Below are 18,985 nucleotides of genomic sequence, written 5' to 3' on the forward strand. Positions count from 1 at the left end.
TAGGAACAGACAGACAATGTTTAGTGTCTCTTAATACATGAAACAAAATTTCAAGGGCCTCAATCAAAGTGTCAGGCTCACAATGGCTTTAAAACACACATGTATATTCAGACAAAATCAATATATTGCTGCTGCCGGTGGCAGCCATGTCTTCTGGTCTTAGAAGTTGCCTACTGCATGGTTCACCTTCACAAAATACATTCCTAGCAGCTGAGAACTGTGGGAAGGGTGGAGATGCCAGAGGACTCCTCAGGCAGGAGATGCCAGGGTGTCTGGGACAATGGCAGGGAGGGAAGGGCTGCTCACACCCTCCAGCAGGCTGTGGTTGCTCACCTGGGTGTGGAAAAGGGCACATAAATAACCCATGAACAGCAGGCCACCCTTGAGATGATGGGCCAAACAGACTTTAATAGTGGTGCAGTTGTGTGAAAATGTTAATTTGGTTACCAACAAACACAGGGGTGGGGGGGGAAATCTGTCAGGGAGGGATGAGCATGAAAACATGGCCTAGAGCACAAAAACAAGGCAGAAATCGATTACCTGAATGAAGCTTTCCCAACTGCTGATCTAATCAGCAATTAAAGCAGCGATTCAAATCAATGTAGCCTGGTGCTATCTTACTCTCTATTTCTAAGTTTCGTATCTTTTATTTACACATAATTAATAAACTTCCTATGACATGTCCTGGATTTTAGAGCACATGAGAAGGCAGTGGATGGTAAGCAATGAAAATGCTGCACTTGGCTGCTTTTCCATTTGAGTGCAAATAGTATCAACAGAACTCAGGCATTCGCCCCAGTAATGGGGAAATGGCACCAGAAAAATGTCTCCTTGCATTATTCAGCTGGGGGAGAGTCAGGAACAGCATTAACATTTATTAGACTGCAAACCATACCATGCAGATCTCCTGTACCAAAGTGTGAAATCCCAAATTGGTACAAGCTTGTTAAAACAGACCATTTTTACTGTTACATGAGGAATAGGAAAAGAGAAAAGAAAAAAAAAGAAGAGCAACTGTAGCTTTTCATCAAGTATATTTCATAATTGTCCATTAAAATACATACCTGCATCACAAAACACTTTAAAAAAACCAAGTATTTTTGAATGTATGTACAATAATGCAAAAATATGCCTAAATATGTATCTAATGCAAAAAAATAAACCATTTAATAAAATCTCCCTTCAAATGTCCCCTTGCTCTTCAATATGTTAAAAAAAGGACAGAGCTCAGTAAACAAACAGGAGTTAAAACACAAACTAACAGATGAGAGCAGTGCAAAGCAGACACCTGAGAATGGAGAGGCATCTGATTCAGCTTCCCATTCCCCAGAATTACACCACAACTATGGTGCAAGTTGTCCTATGTCAGCAGAATTTTAATTTTAAGAAGTCACCCTGGTGTTCAAGCTCTAAGAGGCTGCCTATGGCACTCATTTTCCATGTGAGAAAAAAAGTTAATTGATAATCCAACTAAGCACCCTTTAAACCCCCTTTAAACAGAGGTGAATTTCACCCTAGGCAAATGTTTCATGTTCTGTGTACTCCTGCCAAGCACAGAGGTCTTGTCCAATGAACATTATGGACTAAGTCTACCTTGACAACTGTGGTGGGAGAGAGACTTCTGCTGTTTCATGGCTACTTGTTCAGCCACCTCTTTTTGCATTCTCTAGGAAACTGTAAAGAGGCCTCTACTCTTAGAATTTCAGTAAGTCAAATAATTTGCATTTGTGGTGTTGCAATGTCACAAGTAGTTGGGCTTGTAAGTATTTCTGAAGACTAGGTCTGAATGTCTGAGTTAAATGAGACCTTCCAGTTTCTAAAGAGAATGCTGATCTGATTCTTACTCGGATGAGTTTAGGTGATTGATGTGTATCCTTTGTCTTGCTAGAGTCATTGCTGCCCTCAGAGCACAGAGGCTGTATGTGACACACAGCTCTTGCTTGCAGAAGCAATCTGAGAAGGTTTCAGTATTGCTCCCTACAGGGAAGGTGGCAGGAATTGAAGCATTATTAAAAAAACCTGCTTATAAGGCACTGGTGCAGCAAGGTTTGTGATGAACATGGTTTAATCATTCCTATTTTCCAACTGTTTAAAAGTCAGTCTATTAAATCAACCAAAAATAGCAATAAAAAGGTATTAGAAAAGTCCCAACCAAAGAAATCAATTTAGTATTGAAACTTAATTTATGGCAGTCCCACTTCAGTGCACACACTAACTCCTGCATGATTTTTTTTGAACTCACTGTAGGCACATGCTCACACTATATACAGAAGTCCCCTGACAAAGTCATGATGCGCTGAACATCTACAAAAAAGAAATTTTTAGATGACCTCATACAGTTACATGTTAAACTTACACATGGCAGACAGGAACATTGGTTCACCCACTGTACATATCTATTCAAAGCTTTAACAGAATAAGAATATACACAATATATACATGTAATTCACACAGTAAAACAGTCCTCAACATCTGCTATTTTGTAGGGCTATGCATTTCTTCTATTAAAATTCCACACATGGAACTACCGCTGTGCCAGCTCCTCTTCATAAGCAATAGGATCACTTCAGGTAAATTAGTTCTTCATGTATATGGAACAGAAACAGCAAAAGCGCAGCCTCTAGTCATCACTGTCACTCCCAGACTCACTCAACTGCAAGTCATTTCCTATGGAAAACAAAAACCAACAAAACACAACTAGTGAGTAGGCGTTAATTCACATTTCATGGCAATCAAACCAAAGAACAGTCACATTTACGCTGGAAGATTTAAATAAGAATAACACATGAAATGAATGCAAACATCATCTATGCTTTAATCAAACTGTCCAAGAACATCAAGAGCTGCATGGGGCTAATACACAGCTGGATCCAGGCCAAACCAAGCATCCTTGTCTCCAGAGCCACCAAAGGTGCCCCCTGGTGGGACAACTGCCCTCTCCATGCTAGCAGCTGCAGAAAGCATTCCATAGCCTCCACCCACCCAAGTTCCCATATATGGGTCTGGGACAAGGCACTGGGGAATTCCTTGGCTTTCTTTACTGTTTAAAAACAAATTTATTTTTTTTTTTTTAAGGCCATTTGGGTAGCCAAGGCAAGGCCTCCACATGTCAATAAACCAAAAGGACTGTTAAAGTCATCACAACTCAAGGCTGAACTAAGCTGATGCGTGCTGTGACGGTGAAGGCTCCTCTGCAAAGTGCAGAGATCAGGTGAAAAGCCAGGATACAGATCAAACCTACTGGCTCTGATCCTGTTTTGCAAAGCAATTGTGATTTGGTGAGGTGGAGGGGATTAATAGGGGCAAGAATCATGTTTGTGTTGAGATAATTGAACCTAACTCTTCCAGCATTCTCCTATGGCCCTCCCTTTCAAATCAGCTGCAGGCCATCTATGCAAGTGCTATGCCCTGGATTTCTCATCTCCTCCTCCCTTTTGCAAGACAGGAACATGAGTCAGAGATGAGTCTCCCCCCAGCAAAAGTATTTTAAACCCAAAGGCAAAAAGCATTGAATGAAGAGAGGAGCTACCCTTGTAGTTCCCAGATTCTCCTGCAGTCAGAGGCTTCAGATCCTTAAACCCATGCAGTATTGTCATGGAGAAGCAGGAGGCTGCTCACAACCAGAAACAGGGAAATGGACACAGTCCTAATGACCTTGTTGAACTTTGGTTTTCACTTAGTCCTTCATTAATGGCAGGAAGACTGAGAGGCCTCTAAGTCCTCCAGCAGGGCATTTCAGAATGGTCTGTACACTATACTTATTTTCTCAAAGCTGGAAACCCTACACATATCTGTATTCAGACTCCACCAGTTCTCTATGAATGGGCGCCAAGAGATGTGTGCAAACATGCCTCAGGAGGAATTAAGAACAATTTACAGTAATTGCAAATGCAATATTTTAACTCCACCGAGTTAGAATACACCTGATGTAGCCTAAGGAAAGAGCAACACAGATGCATGCCATGTCCCCAGAGAGAGTCTCTTGGGACAGAACCGTGCTTTAAAAATACTTCTGACACTTTTTAAAGGGTGAAGTGAGCTTGTACTGATTAATGCTTGCAACATCATAGCTGTACTGTTTTAACATAATTTTAATTTAAATTTCCCTTCAAAATGTGGTATTTGTGAAAATACAGCTGAGACCAACACAATAAATATGCTGACAAAGCAATGCTCAAGACCACAGAGACTGCACTTAGGAACCCAGGACAGTCTTGTGCTCTTCAGAGTTCTTTACACATCTTTAACTGACATGTGTCAACCCCACTATTTCCATTTAATCTGTGCATTTACATGAATATAATTCCCATCCTCCAGTGCAGCCGATCCTCCCACACCAGCAGCTACTTGCAGGCCTGAATCAAGACCCAACAGGGCCAATGGGGGCCAATGCACTGATGCCCACAAGCTTTCCACACCTTCAGTCAAGTCTCAGCCCCTGTTCATAAATCTGCTCAAGTATTTCAGCCAGTGCAACTCCCTGGGACTACTACTTGGCAAAAGGCATTTCATGAAGTTAGCCTAACATGCTAAGTAAATGAGTGCTCATAATCAGCTTTCACCAGTGGTAAGACACAAGCATTTACTTACGGAGCGTGTTCATGAGCTGATTGCTTCCTTGTGGCCTGCTGGTGCCGTTAGCAACAGCATTCCTGTTGTTGTACTGCTGGTGTGGTGGCTGGGAAGGCGAAACATGTGCTGGCTCTTCCCCCTCGCTGCTTGAGCTTTCATCTTCACTCCCAGATGAGCTTTCTGAATCCGATGAGCTGCTTCCACTGCTGCTGCTCATCTGCTCAATAATTTCAACCTCTGCTCTCAGTTCTGAAATAAAAAGGAATTCATCTGGTTGATAGCATAAACAGGGCCCCATGGAATTTTGGAAAAGAATGTGCAAATGCAATAGTTTTATCAAGTATAGTTTATCACCCCAAAATACGTCACATGAAAGAGCAAGACAGGAAGGGAAACCAAAAAATTCTGAAAACCATTTTACTTATTGCTGTAGCTAAATTTAAAGAAGCAACAGCACAGGTTAGTATCATAAAACCTTCTCTTCCACAATTATTTTTCATGTACTTCACACTTCCAAAAGCACTTTCAGTTTCATTATTTTTGACAAACTATATGGTCTGCATACAAAGTACATTAGCTGATCAAGAAAATCTGAATCTGAATTGTTAGATGCTGGTGACATTTAAACTTTTGGAAAACACAAAAAATGGTGTGTGGGGGGGCTGGGTACTTGGACATGGGCAAATGATCGCAACAGAAACTGCCTTGAGTTCAGATAATGCATGAAACTGCTCTAGTGCAGTCAAACAGCCCATTGTAAACAAACTTCAGAAGTAGATGGATGACAGGAAATAACTTTGCACTAGGGCAGGTGAGAATTGCTGAGAATTTTCACATACTGGGGAGTGGCAAAAATACCATAACCTGCTACAGAGCTTACAAGTAGCCAGGAAATAATGAAACTATTCTGAAACTAGGAAGTTATACAACTCAAGACACTGCCCACTTTAGGGTTTCCAGTGGAAAGAAACACTAGAACACCATGGCAGCAGCACAACAGCCTCATCAGCAACAGCCAGTGTCGGCCGAATGACCGGTTACTAAAGAGCTATTAAGGTATGCCACCCCAAATTTTACAGTATTGTTAAATTTGTCATAATTATAAGTGGCCTAAACACTAGTACAGAACAACTCTTTTGCATCCACCCACAAGGCTGAGTATTTAATGACTCGGTTAATCTTGGCGGGTTTCCATGAGAGAACAACATCCACACATATATTAAGCATAGGATGTGAAACCCTCAAAATTTAGGCTTCTGTTGTGCTGAGTTCTATACCCATAGCGCTTGTCCTGGAAACTCACAGACTAAAGGGACAAGAATGAAAGAAGGGAAAGATGAGATATTATCACCCCTATAACAAATAACAAATGGAGAACTGATGCCAGGAGTAATTCATGTCAGGTCAAATGCACGTCAAGAGTTCCTTTTTTAATAAGACTCATTTTCCTTGGGCTGCCTAAAATAAAAAGTAACAGCTAAGTTTTCAGCCTCCACAATATTTGCTGGAGAGAATTCCTCTAGCTCAGCATGAGCTTGAGAAATTGTGGGTTTTTTTCAGATTTAAAATCACTTTTTCACTTTCAAGGTTTAGAGCTCAATTTCAAGTGCTATAGTTATACTCCAGCTGGGTATTTAAGGATAGCAGTGTTGTTTTCCCACTTTATTTCCTAAATCTAGATCCCTGCCTATACCATCTGTGCTCTGTGTAGTTCACCAGGATGCCAGGTAAAACCTACCTTTTCAGCTTGAAGACTTGGCATAAGAGACCACTGGAAGAGCAAGAAAGTATGATTCAACAAAATCTTGTATTGATTCAGCAGGCCAACAGAAGATACTACTTTGTACTGTAATATCTTTCTCTCTTATTGCCTCTTAACACAATCTTTAAACACAGGCTTTAAAAATACATTTCGGGCCTGGAGTCTGGTACACAAACAAATGAGCACCTGTGAGTCACTGCTCTCAGCCTACCCATAGGAGGATTTCAAATTATAAATATTCCTTGTGTTCAAGGCTAAGAAATTAATAGGGGAAAGCTAAAGGAAAGATAACCAGGAAAAAAAGGTACTTTCTCTTTAAAATGCTCAGGTTTAAACTTCTTTTCCCCCAGCTCAATGACGTAAAATTTCTCCATTCTTGTAGTGATTCAGTTAGTTGCAAATTATAGTGATGGTAGTACAGTGTTAAAATATCCTGGATTGCAGCAAGCACAATCACCTATCACAGCCCCTACTGCAAAAAGATACAAGAGACAAATCTAATACAGGACAAGTGCCTGAGAATTACACGTGCATGCCTACAGAGCTGGAGTCCATGGTTGAAATGGGGGAATGTTGGCACAGAGTCTGAGAACATAGAGCTCACATGTAAAATAGAGTGAAGAAGCTGAAGTGATCTTAGGCATTAGTGCTGAGAGGGAAAAGTTAAAACAAAAACACACTGCAGAGAACAAGGTAAAAAAACCAAACCTATGCAAGTAGTGAGGACTCAACACAGTAGGTGAGGAAATAACTGAAGGAAGTGATGCTGTCTGACCAATGGGAAAGGAAGATTAGCCTGGTCAGTTTTAAACAGAATTGGAGATAAGTGTGAGAATGAAGAATGGAAGGTTTCTGCTGGAGAAGCAGAAAACTAAAGAGCCCATAAAAGAGGTTTGATTATGAGAAAGGAATGAGAGAATGCCTTGGAAGTACTGCTAAAGCCCACTACGCTGAACAGAGGCAAGAAAAACCAAAACAGAACCAGCATCACAAGCTTCAAGGACTGGAAGTTAAGGCTGTTGTCAGTGACAGTAGTCACGGGTAGAAATTTGGTCAGAGCCCATCTTCTTGTCAACTTTTGCCTCATGGGCTGACTGACAGCTTCCTCTCAGATCTCTGTTGTCTCTTGTTCCTTGAGTCCAGAATTCTAAATATCTTATCTGAGCAGATGAGAGAAAAGCAATTGTTTTCACTAATGTTCTGGTGGCTGCTGCACCAGTAGAAGTCTATCAAGAGAAATTCAGCAGGACCACTAAGGAATTCTCTTCAAAACACTCTTGTCTCACACTGTCAGTGACTAAGCCAATGATGACATCAAAGCCTTATAGGAAAAACACATCTGCTTTATGATGGTTCGATTTTGCATTTTCCCAATTGACTGCTATGCTTAGTACAGTTACAGGTACTAAAGACGTGGGTTAAGCATTTCTTTATGGTGCTTCCAATTAAAATAGTTGTGTGTGTATGTGTACATATAGTCTAACTTGAACAAGGAAAGAATTTGACCTTTCCTAGATCTTTCTGCGCTGTAAGATCAAACACCTCATGTCGATGCGCCTTTGCAGTTTAAAAGATGACAAGAGCCAGGATGTGCAGCAGCTACTTTTTAAAAAGCTTTCCATACAGTGCAGTTTCGAACACTTGCCTTAATTGAGTCTACATCATCTGAAAAGGCTGACACTGCTTTGGGAACCTTAACTTCTCTACATTTCATGTTACTGCTGTAAAATTTTTTTCAAGAACCAAATTACTGTTTTACACTGACAGGCAATGCAGGTTTTAGAGTAAAAAAAAAAATGAATCCAAGGTCAGAAATAATTATCCAAACAGAACAGCCTTTCTCAACAGGGCTATCTTCTGTATATATTCAGCATCAAATACCATAACAGTGTTTAACTGTTCCTACTTCTCTCAATTCCAATAGGTTATGCAGATTTTTTTAACTAAAGCCTTAACCTTAGGCTGCAAGAATACCAAGGACTTCCAGAAAAATGTCATTCAGCTTTAGGGAAGGTTAAGTTCAAATGCCTATAGCAGAGTACTTACTGCTAATAACAGAATGTAAGGTGGAGAAATCAACTTGATACTGGCACCCTGAGCATGTGGAGATGGCAGCTACAACAGGCAATATTCTATACTGATGCACAGAAAATTTGATTGAGGTGTTCTTGGGAGACAAACACAGTTGCTATGGCATAATCTTCACACACCACAACTACATTCCAGGTAAATAAAATCTGCCCAGATTTTTAAGCACTGAGTCTTCAAACCTGAAATATATTTCTGTGGGCTTTTTTCTCAAATTTGTAATTATGTCAATATTACTGACATATATCAATAAGTTGCATGCTGTAATTTTTCAGTATTACTGACATATATCAATATGTTGCATGCTGTAATTATGTCAGTGGTGTTGAAAACATTTCTGGTGTGGTAAAATATGTCTGATAAATGTCAATTATTCTGTGCAAATAAATAGCCGTACTGTGGTATACGTGTGCAAATGTCCACAGTTTAATGAGACATTTTCAGATGCAGCTGAGTGTTCTAAAGAACAAGCTCCTACCCTCTCCTATGCTCCCTTCAGACACGAGGACAATATAGAAGCTTGTAAAGGAAAGGATTCCACTTGTGCAAAACCCTCAACACAGCCTCCCAAAAGCCTCTGTCCATAAAGGAAGGGACTGGTTCAATTCCCAGATGCTCTGTCCTCAGACACTGTTTTTTGGACAGCTGTGTAACAGCACAGAACTGACCTACCTGAAAGTTCATTTCCAGCTCATCTGTAAGGGAGTGGTGGAAATGCACAGCTGAGGGTACCAGGGAAAGCAGAAATGTGCACTGGGTTACCTTAAAACTACTGTGCAACATCATGAGGGCTGTGTGTATCACCACACCCTTAAGTAGGGCAAACTGGAAGCAAGAGAGTGTCAGCATGCCAGAGATTCTTTCAAGCACCTCCTTTGGGAATTTTAAGTTCTGTGCTGTGTTCATTAAACAAAATCCACAGAATTTCAGCTTTCTGTTTATCTTTCTTTCGTACAGAGGAAGTACTTCAACCGAAATGTAAGCTACTGCTTGAATAGAAAGAACACAGGCTCTTCAGAACTTTCAAGTCTGTGCTCATAAAAACACGTATTAGGGGAAGATAACAGGATTGCAGACTACCTTACAGGTTTTACAGGTCATTGTGTACATTTCATTGTGGGATGGTGCCATTTTAATTTTACCTTTTCTAAGTAGGTTCTTATGATATAAATGGTTTAGCAACGCTGACACTCTAGATCATCAATGCTGGAAAAAGTTATAGACTGTAAGCAAAAAATACCCCTTGCCCAGGCTTTTGGCTCTTCTGGGGCTTTGTATAGTTCTCCCTGTAAAGCACCAAATTAAAGTCCTGTTTTCAGTACAAGTCAGGTGCTCCAATCCTTGATTTTGGAAACAAAACCCTACAGGTTATTTATTTGGAGGTACTTTCATATAAAAGATAATCAGGTGGCAAAAAAAAATATTAGGACAGCTCTGAACAATGTGACTTATACTTTAAACCACTAGAAAATTATCTTTTAGAATAAGTGTCACCCCAGACAAATGTAATTATTTTACGGTAATACAACCTTTACAAATTGCTGTATGGATACAAATGAGTGCCCCAAAGGTTAAGTAACTTATTACACCCTACAGGAAAAGACATTTAAAACCCACAACTGATTGAATTAAAAAAACTGATATATCACCTATTATCTTTTTCCTTACCCCTATTACACAGAAAATAAAAATAACAATAACAATGCAGCTAAGGGAAGTGTAGCTAACAAAATTTCCCAGACGTTGATTCTGGCTGCTGACCAGCATCCAAGTACTGAAAACACTACTGCTGCAGAAAAGTGAGACCAGTCAGCACCTATGCAAACACATAGCTTAGCAGCAAAAATGTCACCTAGTGATTACCATGAACTGAAAAAATACCCTGCTGAGTAATTATCTTCATCTGGGCAATTAACACAGGCTAAGTCTACAGGCAAAAATAGCTATATGGGACAGAGAAAAATGAGAAAGAAACCCAGAAAAGCAGACAGAAAGAACAAGCTTAAAATAAAATAATGGTGCCAGTGCCAGAGAAGAATCAAACAAAAATTAAAATCTTCCTTATCCTGACTGTATTATCCACAGTAAAACCAGATATCACATCAGTAGGAAAAGAAGGACATGGGCAAAGAAAGTGCATCCTACCCACAGCAGAACAGGAAGACAAGGTGCTGCTTGAGCAGAAGAGTGAGTTGAGCCAGTCATTTCTTTAGGGTACTTCTTTACTAGAAGTTTAGCAGCCATATGGCAAGTGTGCCAAAGCTGCAAAGGAGTGGTGGTGGAAGAGGGTAAGCTGCAGGTTTGTTCACTCATTCCTGCCCTACTAGCACTGCTTGGCATGGTGCAAGCTTGTCTTGTGCTGGGAACACAGCTGCCTAGCCCTTCCATCCCACCAACCTTACTCAGGGCAGGGTAACTTTCTCCAAGTGACTTGACTGCGTAACAAGACCTTGGACCATCAGGCTTTGTCAGTGCTGTTGTGGTGGCCTAATACACCTGTGCAATAGGTCCAGCACTGAGCTACTGGTTTTTGAATTCACATTATTTTTTTTTTTCTTCTTTTCAGAACAGAGGAATAGTTTGGAAGAGAGAAAATTATCCAGAAAGAGGAAGCTTCCTCATGTCAGAGAAGATGGCAGTATAAATATCTCTTCTAGTAGAAGAGAATAAATAATCACTTCAGTAACATGAATAAAGAAACAAGATATAAAGAAGAAAACACAGCTGTCAAGTACCATCTTTGAATCCCCGAATGTTTTTAGAAATTGTACATCCAACACTTTTATTATAAAGAAGAAAGACAAAATCAACCAAAACTTAAGAAACTACAAACCCTTCTTTACCTCTCTTAATATCATCCAGCTGAGGCTCTGGTGAAGGATTATCCTTCAAAGGAGAAGTTTTAGGTCCAGCTGCTGGCTTGGTTGGAGCTCTGAGCTGTGAAGGAGGCTGAGATGCTCGGGCAGACTGTTGCTCTATTCGGGCTTGGATCTTACTGCTGCCCTCTGCTCTGAAGAAACAACCAGACACATTCAGCGGTACTGTGCAACTATGTCCAGCTTGTTCAATATCCTTGTGCTAATGCATCATCTGTGACTTCCTTTTGTACAGATCTCTACTTTGTTTTACAAAGATGAGGAGTGTATTACAGCTTTCTGTATGCAACACTTCCTTTCAATAACAAAGAAACATACAACTACACTGCAACACTCTTACAAAATGTACTTTCAAAACCAGATGTGGTTCAGTGATGTCAAATTCTCTACTTGAACAACAATGAAAGCTTTAATTTAGCAATTAGTACTTGTATTTTTATCAATCATAGTAATTTAAAGTAACTACAAATCCATTCACAACAAAATCCTGCTTAAAACAATCACAGCAAAAGATACAATTTGCTCACTTGCAATTAAATCATCTCAAACTAAACTCTCTTAGAGGTCAACTTGACTAGAGTAATCATTCTTACTGCTAAATACAGCATACAAGCACTTAATTCCTGGTTTTTATCCATTTGCTGTTAGCCTTTCAAAACAGTTTAAGCTGCTTCCTTAGTGGAAAATAGTCTCCAGAATAACACTCTAACACCAACCTGTTCAATTCAAACCAGGTATTTCTGCCATTTACTGAACTTCTGATGTGACTGAGATTGCAGAACAGTCAATACCCTTGGCAGAAAAAGAAACCCAAAAAACCAACCACAAACCCAAAATAGGTTCCTTTACAGTACACCATAATAAGGTTAAAGGGTGTGGTGTATTTATTATGTAACACCAAAGCCTTTGGGGTTATGGCTTTATGCAGTGCAGCACAGAAGTAGCTTGTGGTTATCAGAGCTCAGTTTCTCTTTTAGGAGGGTCCCAGCTCAGCAGTGTTACACTCTGTGACTGGAAACTAATCCCACTGCCAGGTAAGTTAAACTAGTCCAGGCTGAACTTCCTGGGAATTCACCTAAACCACCTGTGGTACTGGAGCTGGTACATGGAGAATTTACTGGGCTATCCCTGTGCCTCAGTGAACTCTAGATTCAGCCTCACAGAGAACCCTAGATTCAGCCTCACAGAGAACCCTCTCTTCATTCATTAGTGACATGCAGCTGCTGGATACCACATTAATGCAGTTTACAGTCAATCCAGCAGAAGTGAGGAGTTGGGAAGATACTCACTGTATCAAGTGAAAGGTAAAAGACAAAAATTTCCACTATTAATTATGCTCTTGGAAACAGATGGTTTTATGTGGAGTAAGGTCAGTTACTCCCCTGTGAATGTCATTAAGGTGTTAACACTAAAAGCCCTGCTCCCACAGAGTGTCAACAGGTCGTTAAAGATCAGAGTAGCCATGGAAAATAAAGGCACTTCAGATCTAGAAAATCAGTGACTTTGCAAAGCACTGTTCATCAAAACAGGGATCCCCAAATTTTTTACTACCCTCCCTCTGCCTGAGAAAAACTGAAATATTTTTCCCCACACCACAGTCAGAACTCAGTGTAACCAAAATCTCACTGAACTAAGGCTCTCCTGCACTTACTTGCTCCCTTCTGACTTAAGCTTCACCAGACAAAGTCCAGCAGAAGAGAAACTGGGATCTCAAATCTCATCTCTGATGTGCTCATATCCACTGGATAAGATGAATACTACATGGATGAGTTTTCTCATCACTGACTCAGAGGAGTGTTACAGTCCATTTCCCTTTAACTCAAGGTATTCTTGGCAAACATCCAGCCAACTACTGATGAGCTGCAACCTACATTTCTAGTAGTTTTAGCAGCTAAGGGTTCTACACTGCAATAAAGCGTTTTTTAACGTAAAACTTCTAAATTTATTTAAGTTTCTTCTTCACAAGGCATTTGAGTGACTGCTTTCTCTTTAGATCTCAACCTGTAGTTCAGTGATGCTGAGAGATCCAGACACCTCAGGTACTTGCAGAGCAGTAGGACTGCTATAAAGGTTCCAGCTGCATACTTCATAGCATTTGTGCAGCAAAGTAAGAGTATTGGGTCAGAAAGGATTTCTAGCTTCATCAATTCTTCTAGGCAAAACACCATAACCATTATTTCTACAGCTCTGCCCACCTTCACCAGCTGGAGGCTTTGTACTTGCGTTCCACAAATATATTGCTTGTCCAATAAGGGAATGAGTGTTTCTTGTTCACCAAGACTATGCTATTGAAACATCGTGACTCCCACAGGAAGATGTAGGGAACAAACCCAGAAAGTCCAATAATCCTTTTGACAGTCTAATATTTTCATAGGCTTTTTGGCTAAACAGAGATTCCTGAAACACATCCCATCCTTCAGCCAGCTTCAAAAGCCTCAAATCATACAGGTGTTTCTCTGCAAACTATAATTATGTCATTTCAGCAGCAGAGAATTTACAAATTCTTTACTCTTGGATTCACACTCCTATTTGCATTTTTAGGCATGATAATTGGCCATGTAAAGCTAAGGCTTAGTAATTAAACATGACTACAAAGTAAGAGAGTTCTGTTTCAAAACCTAGTCTTAGTAAGAAACTTCAGCAATAATTAATCCTGTAAAGAACCCTGTCCCCAGCTTTACCTTGTTTTCTTGACTTGAATGCTGCTACTAAGCTTTTCCAGCACATACTCCCCAGTGTCATGATTGATAATAAGCACACAGTCCTTCTGATATGGTCTTTTATTTCCTTTAAAGACAGTCATTGGTGGAGTTGAACCCTGGTACAAAGAAAAAGCACAAATTTGTTTGGTTATATTACCCTGTCCAAAAATTTATGAATACTGAGAGAAAATAACAGATGAATTGTTCTGAAGAAGAGGATAAGCACTTAATGTTTAGTTCCTACAGAAAATATTCATTCATGAAGAGAAAAATACAGAGAAAATGTGCAGTAGATCAGACATTTCCTCATAGCAATATTATGCCTTTCATCATTTTAAGTGTCTCTGCAGTGACAAAAAACCTTCTTCATGGCTGCCTTTATTTACAGCTCTCATTCCCAAAATGGCAGCGTAACTAAATTTGCATAGCTGTCCCTGACAAGTATCAGAAATCTTCTTGATGTTTCTGCCCTGGAAATCATGGGTTTGGATAAGAAATAAAGTTCTAATTATTTGCATAGAAGAACTATTGCCCAAAGAAATATGTGGTCAATTGAAAAATAATTTAAACTGCATCGTATATTTTACATAAATATATATGACAGTATTTTCACAGTGGTTTACAAGCAATTGTCATTTACAAACTATGTAAGAACAGCTGCCTTCTTCAAAGTCAGATTATGTATATGCCCATGCAATTATACTGAAATGTGTTCTCAAAGGCAAATGGGGTATTTTGATGCCTTCCAAAAAGTCCCCAAGTCCATACAATGCTACACAGAGCCTTGAAAAATCTAAAGGCTTAGACTGAGAAGCAATAAAGGCCACGAACTCATGTGGTGGTGCACACTGGCTAACTGGGAATGCTGAGATTATGCTCAGCTGTACTGCATCCATGCACAGGCTGGCTCACACACTCAGTCTTGAGGTTACAGCCAGCTGAATCCATGGTCTATCACCACGTAACAGGAGGGATACACCTGGCCCTGTCAAAAAGCTGTTACTCAAGGGATTATGATCTCAGCTACAAAATATTCTCAGGCTTCTCTGTAATGTATAGATACTGTATAAAAGAATTTGTTTTAAAAAATAAATGTTTGTTCATATGCACCTTTGCACATACTGTGGGAAAGCAACCAAAATCAGAGAGAAAATGAAAAAACCCTGCACTCTCCTGTATTTTATTAAGAGTAACAAAAATGAACAATCACATTTTAACTATTGTGAAAGCAATTCCTATTCTCCATGTTCCTAATAGATTGAATATATTTGAATTTAAAGTGGGTTCTGAACAGTAAGTGTGAAAAATCTGAGCTCATAACAAAGACACAGTAAGAGAGATTCAGAAATATGATTCAGAAAGGAAATTGTCTCAGGAAAGTCTAGTCTTCAAAGGCATGTTACATTTTTATTGTTCCTACATTTAAAAGAGGAAAACAACATTTAAGAAAGTAAAAAGAAAGCTGAGAGTCAAATCCTGCTTGCTGTTGACAACTAAGCCAGGAAATGTAAAATGCAAACATAATGAAAATTGATCAAAGTTTGTTGGCTATCATTCTGCTACCCAGAAGCCTCTTAACTCAGTAAAGACTGTGATTTTGGCTAAACAAGAAGTAGAAATGTAAGTGCTTAAGCAAATTAAGTCCCACTCTTCTACTTAAAATGTTTAGGGTTTAGTTAGTGCCTAAGTAACAGTGGCTTACAAATTTTGCTGATTACAGGAGGAATTGTTTTCACCTGTGAGGGTTTTTTGCCTGACAGAGTTTGAGAAGTGCTTGGACAATGCTCTCAGGCACATGGTGTAAGTCTTGGGATTGTTCTGTGCAGGGTTAGGAGCTGGACTTTGATGATCTTTGTGGGGACTCTTCCAATGCATGATATTCTATGATCTTCTTCTGTTGTATGCTAACAATCAGAAATTTTCCCTTTCCTAACCCTAACCCAATCCAGACTGTTTTTCAAGTATTAAAATCACTAAATCCACATACAGAAATAGTACTTCAATGCATCCAAGCTGCAAGAGACAGCAAAGTATTTCCACCAAACAAATTATCAGAGATATTCTCAGGGATTAGGCAATTTCCAAAAGAAAACCTGAACTCAGAATTTGAATCCTATCCAATTGTTGGACAACTGGGAAGCAAAGCATCCAAGAAATTCAGTGAAACTTGTCAGGGATGAAATGATCCCAAAACCTCTCATTCTTTTCCAGTATGCCAAGTGTTTTCCAGCTCTCTGTCCAGAACACAGGCAGCGCTGCCTTGGAACAACATACACAGAGTGGCTTGGCTGCCTCAGCCTTTGGAGCATACCATAAGCTCCAAGGCTGCTCATACTGAGGGGAAGAGAATCAAATTGAGCTCCTCAATTCAGAGATTTGGAAAGGAACATTACAAGTGATGCTGCTCAACACAAAAAATGAATAAGCAACACTGTTTCCAAATAATCCAAGATGAATGCTGCCCTTAGTTGTGTTGTTACCTACTCTCCAGTAGCACTACCACACTCATCTTTTCTACAGACAAAAACCAGTATGTGACCTCCTGCAGCAGTGAAGGTGACCAAAGCCACATAAAGAACAGGAGCAGGGTGAAGCAGGCTACAGCTTCATTCAGTGAGAATTACCACAGTACCACCACCTACCAATTAAAAACATGGGCCTGCTGGGATGAACAATACCAAAAGGATCTGACACACGGCTTCCAAACTGACTGGTGCCCCCCTGCAGCTACCAGACCCATTGATGTCTGTGAATTGTGGTTTATTGGTGTGACACATAGCATTAATTTCAGCTAATAAACAAATCCAGTTCCAGCACACGAGCACTTCCTTTTGTTTTGGTAAGGAAACCACTGAATCTTCAATTACAAACCAGCTGCACCTATAAACAGATTGATCACTTGTTTTATTGCCTTTTTGACCATCATCTTCACACAGCAGATCTTTATGGCATCATTAGGGAAGGAAGTGGATGGAAAACTACTTCATGGCCACTCACCAGGACTGCCCCCTTGCTTCCACTGATAAAGCTAAAGGCAGAGAACCCTCTATGCCCTATCTGTACATGCTTGACTAAGGGCAGGAACATGCTTACAGGTCTGCCTGTGGGTTCTGAACATCCAGCCTCGACTGAAGCCCGAGTTACATTGCCTTTCTTCAGCAAACCATAGCACTAAAAATGGATGGGAACCAGGTGTACAGCTTCAGCTAATAGTAAAATTCTCCTTGTCTTTGAAGGGAGGGAGGAACCAAAAGTAAAGTAAATTTTGGCAACCTCACAAACACAGCCCTTTACAAAGATCCAACTGTACAGTCCTTTCCTAAGGACTGCAAGGACAAACTACAAGTCCGGCTGCTTAAATATTGAAGCCACAGTGTTAATAAAGAAAGTGAAAATAGCATTTACATTAGACTGTAACAACACTGCAAATTTGTTGGAGAGTAAACAGGGGAACATATATAACAGACTTACTGGAATATGTGGCAAAGTGATGGTAACATCATCTCCTTTACCCACTTGCAGGTCCCCCTCACAAGACGTATCTATTGATGCTGGCTTAAAATCATCTAAAGAGGAAAACAATTGTGATTACATTTGTTAGAGTTGCCAGAACAATCAATGTGCCCTGCAAAGAGCCACCACACATTTACTGTGATTACAGGGAATGGTAAAACACACAATAGTGTTTACAGCAGGGGTGGAATAACACACCAGTACATTGTGTCTATATGTAGCAACCCAGTCATGTGGTGGTGCCTTATTCTGAACCTTCTTTTTAAAATGGAAATAAGGTTCTAGATCATGCACTTGAACACCAAAAGCAGACTTCTCCAAACCCCAGGCTTTGAGTGGCACTTGGTTTTACAGGCCAGTGTAAAAAAACTGTACCAAATTCAAGAGAGTAACAACTTCCAAAACCCTGGGTTCTGCTTAGCTCTTGCCAATTCCAAACCTGAGGACTCTCTCTGTGATAAACACTAATTTAATGACACCCACTCATTTAGTCTTACAGATAGATATTTCAGGCTCTTTAACAGCCATCTCGCCTACACAATAGTGCTAAAAGCTACACATGGGTGGAGGAGATCTCAGCTCTCACTTCTGAGCACTGATCTTACTTCAGCAATCTCCATGCTGGTCCAAAGCATCACTAAGGAGAGGCACTGTACTGGCTTTAAACTAACACTTGTTTTAGGTATTTTTGCTCTGTTGTACAGAATGCTTTGTCTCCCAACCAAGGCACTTCTGTTTAATGCATGCATTTGAACTGAGAACATTTAAGTTAAAAGTATTTTTCTGTCATTACTCTGTTGTGCTGGTGAGCCATAAAAAAACCCAGAAAAAAACCTATCAGAACCTCTAATATCTTGAGAGAGGATTTAGACAAAGTGAAATAAAATCACACAGATATAGGCTAGTTTGCTCTGTGTTTGTTTTTAAAAGAAGCCTGCATTCAATTCTAGCAATCCTGCATCTGAAGAGGTGCAATTATATTCATGATCAAGGCTTTTAATTACTGCATTAGTTATGAAATTAGTACCTCAGAACAAATTTAAAATATAATTCCACTATGAAAAACACATTTGCAGGAAAAAGAACCCAAACCCTGGCTTGTAATAAATTCTCGTTAAGAGGATGTTAATGTTTAATTGGGTTTTACTTTGACAGCACAACAAGCAGAATCAGACACACTTGACTTAATCCTCATGCCTTAACTGCCAGATCAAATCATAGCCTTCAATTTCATCTGAGCAATCTGTTTCTAGCTATTGTTTCCCACCTACTTTATGTGCAAGCTTGCTAAATAAAACAAACCAGCTGTACAAGAGCTAGTGTCTTTGCCAAAACGGGATCAAGAGTTTCAACAGCACAGTCACTAACTTAAGAGGAATATCACTATCAGACTTCTTTCTTAGCTACAGCAATATAGAATTACTTTAAACAAACACTCAACTGATTGTTTTCATTTTGTTAGCACGTGCTTG

At 39.8% G+C, this 18,985-nt stretch overlaps 1 protein-coding gene across 1 annotated transcript in view; it reads right to left on the bottom strand.

Annotated features, from left to right (window-relative positions):
* The window catches only part of EAF1 (ELL associated factor 1), a 20,799-nt gene continuing 1,814 nt past the window's right edge, over positions 1-18,985 (bottom strand). Inside the window, exons 2-6 of the mRNA XM_015619031.3 lie at positions 17,472-17,566; positions 13,980-14,116; positions 11,266-11,432; positions 4,591-4,821; positions 1-2,667 (exon numbers count right to left, since the gene is read on the bottom strand). Of these exons, the coding sequence (XP_015474517.1) occupies positions 2,621-2,667; positions 4,591-4,821; positions 11,266-11,432; positions 13,980-14,116; positions 17,472-17,566 (677 nt within the window). The 3' untranslated portion in view covers positions 1-2,620. The remainder of the gene's footprint in view (positions 2,668-4,590; positions 4,822-11,265; positions 11,433-13,979; positions 14,117-17,471; positions 17,567-18,985) is intronic.

The sequence above is a fragment of the Parus major genome, chromosome 2, assembly GCF_001522545.3.
Source record: "Parus major isolate Abel chromosome 2, Parus_major1.1, whole genome shotgun sequence".
NCBI classification, from domain to species: Eukaryota; Metazoa; Chordata; class Aves; order Passeriformes; family Paridae; genus Parus; species Parus major.